General features: G+C 50.5%; 1 protein-coding gene across 1 annotated transcript in view; it reads left to right on the forward strand.

Annotated features, from left to right (window-relative positions):
- Positions 1-6,103: 6,103 nt before the first annotated feature.
- LOC102373005 (C->U-editing enzyme APOBEC-1-like) overlaps positions 6,104-6,408 on the forward strand; it is a 17,312-nt gene continuing 17,007 nt past the window's right edge. Inside the window, exon 1 of the mRNA XM_006032622.3 lies at positions 6,104-6,382. Within this exon, the coding sequence (XP_006032684.1) occupies positions 6,351-6,382 (32 nt within the window). The 5' untranslated portion in view covers positions 6,104-6,350. The remainder of the gene's footprint in view (positions 6,383-6,408) is intronic.

Raw genomic sequence — 6,408 nt, forward strand, 5'->3', positions numbered from 1 at the left:
AAAGAGGAATCCTCATAGAGCAGATTGATGGAAAGCCAACAAGTGAGTTGTATCAGTTGTGGAAAGATGACAAAAGAGGGGAGATGACTAAAGATTGCCGCACGGTGGCAGCTGTTCCCTCAGCACCTCTGGAAGAGGACCCCGAGACCATAGTGGGGCTCTACTCTTATCTGAAAAACTTGCACATAGATTAGGGGAGCCCCAGGGAGGGGAAGCAAGGGACACCCTGCTCCTCGCTTCTAGGGGGTACCTTTTTGCCCAAATTAGGATTGAAGGAGGTGAGGTGGAAGGATGGTTTATAATGGATACAGGGGCAGAGGTTATGATATTTCAATGGGAACAGCCCCCCTCCTCCCCCCCCGAATGGATGTCTGGTGGTGCTTAATGGGGTGGGAGGAGGAGCAGTCAAAGGATGGGAAAATTAGGGGAGCGGGAGGTCTCTATGGTAGTGACCGTTACCTGACTCCCGTTGTGGATATTGGGAACCAATGTTTTGAGTTACTGCATTATAGATGGGCCCCACAAGAGCGTGATGGCCTTAGAAAAGGAAGCCCCCTTGCCTGGGGATGGACCATGGGTCTGTTCAGAGTGGGATGTGGGATGTACCAAAGAAGAGATACAAATTGAATTAGAAAAAGCGGTATGACCACCTTTTGTACGTCCCTACCCTTTGAGGCCTGAGGCCGAAGAGGGCATAAGTGAAATGGTTCAGGGATTGCTGCGGGCTGGGCTTATAGAACCCATCATTTCCCAATGGAACTCCCCTTTACGCCCCGTGAGAAAGGCTAGTGGAAAGTGGAGAATGGTAATAGTTTATCGGGAGGTAAATAAAAGGATAAAAACACTGGGCCCGGTTGTCAGCACCCTTCCCGAAATGTGGGATGCGGCTCAAAGGGCAGGCGCTTCCCACTTTACCTAATCAACATCTCAAACTGTTTCTGGGCAATTCCAGTGCTGGAAAGTGACCGAGATGTGTTCACTTTTATGTTCAGAGGAAAACAGTACTGGCCACTGCGCCTGCCCCAGGGCTGGTGCAATTTGCCGATACTAGCACACCAACAAGTGTGTAAGGCCCTTGACTCCCTGCTGCGTGTTCAAAGCTATGTGGATGACATTTTAATTTGGGCAAACACTCCTGTGGAATGCGCTGATATCTCCCACCAGGTACTACAGGCTCTAGGGATGCCATGGTTTGGGGTAGATAAAAGGAAGTTTCAATGGGTGCAGTGCTCAGTAAGATACTTGGGTATGAAATTGGATGCCCGAGGCTTGGGAATCCTAGAACAGACTAAAGAAGCATTAGCCCAACTTCCCCCACCCCACACTTGGAAAGAACTGCAGTCCCAATTGGGATTGATGGTATCTGACTTTGCGAGCCTGGCACACCCCCTCTATCGGGCGCTAAAGGTCAAGGGTGACCCATGGGCACGGGGAGAAGAGGAAGAAGGGGTTCACCAAGAAATGCTGCGGGCTATATTAGAGAGCCCGCCCCTACTCCCTCCAGACCCTAGCACGCCCAAATATGTGAAGGCAGGGGTCCAGGGGGACAACCTTAGTGCGGTGTTATATCAGTGGAGTCGACAAAGGTGGAGAATTGGGAATTATTGGGAGCTTGGAGTCAGGCACTATCTAATACAGAAGCCCACTATGAGCCACTTCAAAAGGAAATGTTAGCAGTGGTTTTTGGACTAGAGAAGGGGGTGAGGTTGGTGGGAGATGCCCCCCTAAAGATTCAAGCACAGCCCAGGATATTGACCGCCTTAAGGAAAGGCCCGCCCGCGGAGTCCCTCCACCAAACCCGGTGTTTAAAGTGGAGCCTACAGCTAGCCGGGTACCCACACTGGGAGGCAGGGGGAATGTTGAAAAATCCGGTACTCCCTTGGTTAGAGACACCTGCAAAGGGGGAGACTATAAGCCCAATAACCTCCACAGAAAGTTTTCACCCTGCGGATCCTCAAGCTCTATTTACTGATGGGGTGGCGGATGGTGTAATGGCAGTATGGGCTTTGTACTGCCCCTTCTTGGGAGAATATGGGAGGGGTGAAATACAAGGGAGCACCCAATTAACAGAACTGAAGGCTGTAGAAGAAGCAATTGCTTATGGGATTGATAAGGGTTGGACGGAAAAAAGAGTGTATATGGATAGTTGGGTGTGTGCTAAGGGGGGCCACTGAATGGATCCCTTATTGGAAAAAAGCTGAATGGCACTTGAAAGGCAGACCTGTATGGGGAATAGAAATCTGGCAACATATTTGGGAGATGAGTGGCCAAATTAGGGTGGCCATCCAACATGTGGCTGGACATCAAGGGGATGGTTCTCCAGAAGTGATTGCAAACACCAAGGTGGAATCGCTGACACGCCCTTCCCGCATCAACTCTTTGGAGACAGCACAGACAGCCCATGCATTTGCCCATGAAGGGGGAAAAGGGATGTGGAGGAGGCTTTGGCAGGAGGGCTACGGAGGCGGATGTGCGACAGACCCTGGAGGAATGTCCGGCTTGCAGCGCTCACCGACAATCCCCATACCCTGGGAGGGGGCAGATAGATGTTCGAGTCCTAGACCTGGGAGAGGAGTGGCAAATGGATTTTGTGGGTCTCTTAAAGGTAAGTGAAGGGAAAAGATATATATTAGTAGCTGTGGATGTAGCCACAGGCTGGCCAGAAATCTGGCCTACTATGGAGGCCACAGGGGAAACGGTGGTTCGAGCCTTGAAGGAAATAGAGGCCTGTTTTGGGAAACCACGCCATTTAAAGACTGATAATGGGTACCATTTTAAAAACATGGTAGTGGGGCGATGGTACGAGAACTCAAGGGTAGAACATTGGTTGGCATTCCTTATCATCCACAAGGCCAGGGAAAGGTTGAGCATTTGAACCAGGAGTTAAAGAGGAAACTGGAAATAGTGCAAGAGGTTTTTGAAAAGGGATGGGTCCGGCTAATTCCTTGGGTATTAAGGGCCTTGTGAATGTGAGGAGTAGAGTGGGGAACTAGCCCTTTCGCCCAGATGATGGGCTGACCCCCATGTTTCTGGTGGGTGGAAGGAGGAGGTGGAGCTGGGTCTGGAAAAAGGGGATAAGAATCGATCCCTCCAACCCGCTTTAGGAGCGAAAATAAAATTTACTTCCCAACCAGGTCAGAGAAGAGAGCAAGAGGGTTTGGTCTTGGCTTGGGGGCAGGGCAACACAGTGTTGGTAGGGACCCCCCACAAGTAAATATTGGGTCCCTGCTAACCAAACAGCTGTTTTCCAGGAAACACCATGACAGCCTGGGTGCTGCTGCTGATGGGGCTAAATTGGACTTGGGGCGCACATTACTATCCTGGCTGGTGAAAACCAACCTCCTGTGTGCTGCTTCTTAAGGCTATGTGGCCCAACACTTGTTGCCCCGCTATGGCTCACCAAGGGTAAGTATCTGAAGTGTTTCTGTTACACGCTTGGAATTCCACTGACCTCCAAAGCTGGCAGCTGGCGGATACTACCAGCAGTCCGTATGGAGCGCATTGGTGCGTATGGATCAACACAACTAGATCGAAGGGAGCACAGCTGTGGGGTGCCACCCACCGCAGAGTGTATGTATCGGCTCCAAAGGAGAATGTTACATTCCACTACAAGGTGACTGTAGCCCCGGGTACCAATTTGACTCTCTTGGCCAACGATGACGATTACATCACTGAGATTGAGGAGTACCAAATTCTCGGTGCGGAAGGCACTTACAATCATGCCGTGCGCAATGGATAGACTTTGTGCTTGTATTCTCTAATATTGTGGGATTGCTAGATTGTGAGCCAGGAAGGCATCCCATCCCTGCAGAGGTATGGGAAGCCTTGTGTGGACAGGCAGAATTTCCTCATCTTAACTCAGGACAAATACAAGGTTGCGAAATGGAGGGAAGATCTCTTTCTGGATTTGGGTGGGTCCCACCTACCCAGAAAAGATTCCTAGTTTTGGGAGCTAGGGTCCCAGAAAACTTTGTTGTATTCTCCTCACTGTTCTTGGAAAGATTTGTAGTCTTGCAATGGGAAATAATGTCACCCGGACACATCCATGGTGCAGCAAATGGGCAGAGCCCATTCTATTGGCCTGGCTAGGAAATCCCGGATTCATAGGAAATTTCGTAGAGATGCAGCAACCGTCCTGGGTTCAGTGGGAAGTGCCAGAGCGGCGCTTAACCAAATGGATATAGAGGTAGTGAGAAATAAGTTTGCTAGGATGAGATAACTCACCCGCCAAGCATTAGAGGGTCAAATTGTGGCTAATGTGGAATATCAGGAGAATCATGTTAAAACTATAATAGTGGCAGTGCAATCACTCAAGCAGCTACATGCCATTATGCATTCAGTGTTAGAAGGGATGCAAGACTTAGCCAATGAAACAGGTTCCGCCATATCTTGTGTAACTATGCAAACCTTCGTATTACACCAATATGAAAGACAGGCACTTTGGATCAAGTCAGGGGATCCAGCAGTCACATCCAATTCCTATGCAGAATGGTGTCCCGAGTGTAAACCCCTCTTTGCGAAGGTCATCTCCTCTGGGATTAACAAGCCCTTGACAGGATATATTCATGTAAGATCAGTGGGAGTAGAGACCAGAACCTGGCCCCTCTATGACTATGTCCCAATTCCGATAGTGTTGGCAGGGAGGGTTTGGGCCTCCAGGTCCCCTGCTGAATGGGTGACTCAGGCAGGAGAGCTCCTTGACCCCAGAGGGTGCGAAAAATGGGGCCGTCATGAATGGATGTGCTATCATGAAAATTTCCTAATGGACCCTTGTTGTCTACATCAGGATAGTGTGGGCGATTGTGTGTTAGGTGGAATCTTTAACCAAACCACTGTAGTAGTGAACAATGTCATTGGGTGTCTATGTGTTGCTTCAGTGACCCCGGTAACTTGGAACAATGGGAATGTCTCCCAAGCCCCTGTTAGAGAGTGCTGTTGTAATGCTACTGCTGTAGAAAGTGGAGGACATATTTATGCACAACCTACCTATTCACGTTCCTTAAGTTTAACCAAGGTCTTCCCAGTGAATTGGACAATGTCATTAGGCCCTTCTTGGGAGGCTGTCTATCAGAAACTGGGGGGGGCACGGCGACTGCCTGCAGGTGGCGATGACGGGTCTGGCGGCAGTGAGTGGGGACCGCCAGCAGGCAGCTGCCACAGAGTTGGCTGCAGGGGGGTTCGCAAGCAGCAGGAAGAGAGCGGGACCACCCACAGCTACTGCCAGCAGCTTTGGCAGCGGCCAGTCTCAGGGGGGCACATGCCACCCCGTGCCCCTTCTTCGCATCACCTATGCTCAGAGGCATCCAAACCCCAACCTTCCAGTCTTGGGCTTGCACGCAGGATGCCCATCAGTGGATTTGGGAGTATCTGAAGCCCCAGGCTGAAAAGTGTGGGGTGGAGGATACTTGACACTTGTGCACCACATATGCTGTTTGGACAATTGAGTTTAGCTCCCTCAAAAGGATTCGGAACTGATTTGGCTAATTTGACCTGGAATATGAAAAATTTTCCAAAATAAATACCCTCTCCTCTAGAAGTCAGTTAAGACACCCAGAGAGTGACTTCGGTTTTACATATGCTGTATCTATTAGCTGCCTGAAAATAAAATGAAGTTTATTTTCTACCTAAGAGGATTTTTACCATCTTGGATTTGTCCTCAGCCTGAAGAAGGGTGTGTGTGCCTGAAAGCTTGCCAAGAAAGATAGGTTGGTTGGGTTTTTTTGGCGATTTCTTAGTGGGTCTAAGAAAAGGCATCATCTCTGTACCAAGAGTTCTGGCATTTGGCATTTCTTTTTGTCTTGGACCAATGCACCTACCAAATACATCCCTCAAAAATTAGCCTACATTTTGCTGGGTTGTTGATTGTAGCCGTGTTGATCAAAGGACATAGCCAGGCAAGGTTCTTTGAGTAGATGTGATCTCTTTTATTAGACCAACTATTATTTGATTAGTGGGTCTAATAAAAGAGATCACATCTACTCAAAGAGCCTTGCCAGCCTACATTTCTAACACCTTTACTATTCCTGGTACATGGTACCAAGGTTGAAATGCTGGTACAAACACGGTCACGATGGTACAACCCTGGAGGGGAGCGGGGAGATGGGGAAGGAGGGGTGTGCGAGGTGCCCCCAGGAGCGCAGGGCGATGGCGGAGAGGGCGGGAGCTGCCTCCTCTCGCCCCAGCGATGCGGGGTACAAAGCCGGCGCTGCCGCCGCGCGGGGCTCTGCGTCCGGCCGTCGCCGGGGCTGGGGCATCAGCAGAGTCGGATCCTCGGCAGGCAGCGGCCTTTGAGCTCTGTAAGTTTCGCTTCGGGAGGAAACGAAAGTAGAAGGCGGAGCGGCGGCGCGGCCATGGGGGAGCACTGGCAGTACGCGGGCAGCGGGTAAGGGGGCTCCGGGCCGGCCCGCC

The sequence above is a fragment of the Alligator sinensis genome, unplaced genomic scaffold, assembly GCF_000455745.1.
Source record: "Alligator sinensis unplaced genomic scaffold, ASM45574v1 scaffold1129_1, whole genome shotgun sequence".
NCBI classification, from domain to species: Eukaryota; Metazoa; Chordata; order Crocodylia; family Alligatoridae; genus Alligator; species Alligator sinensis.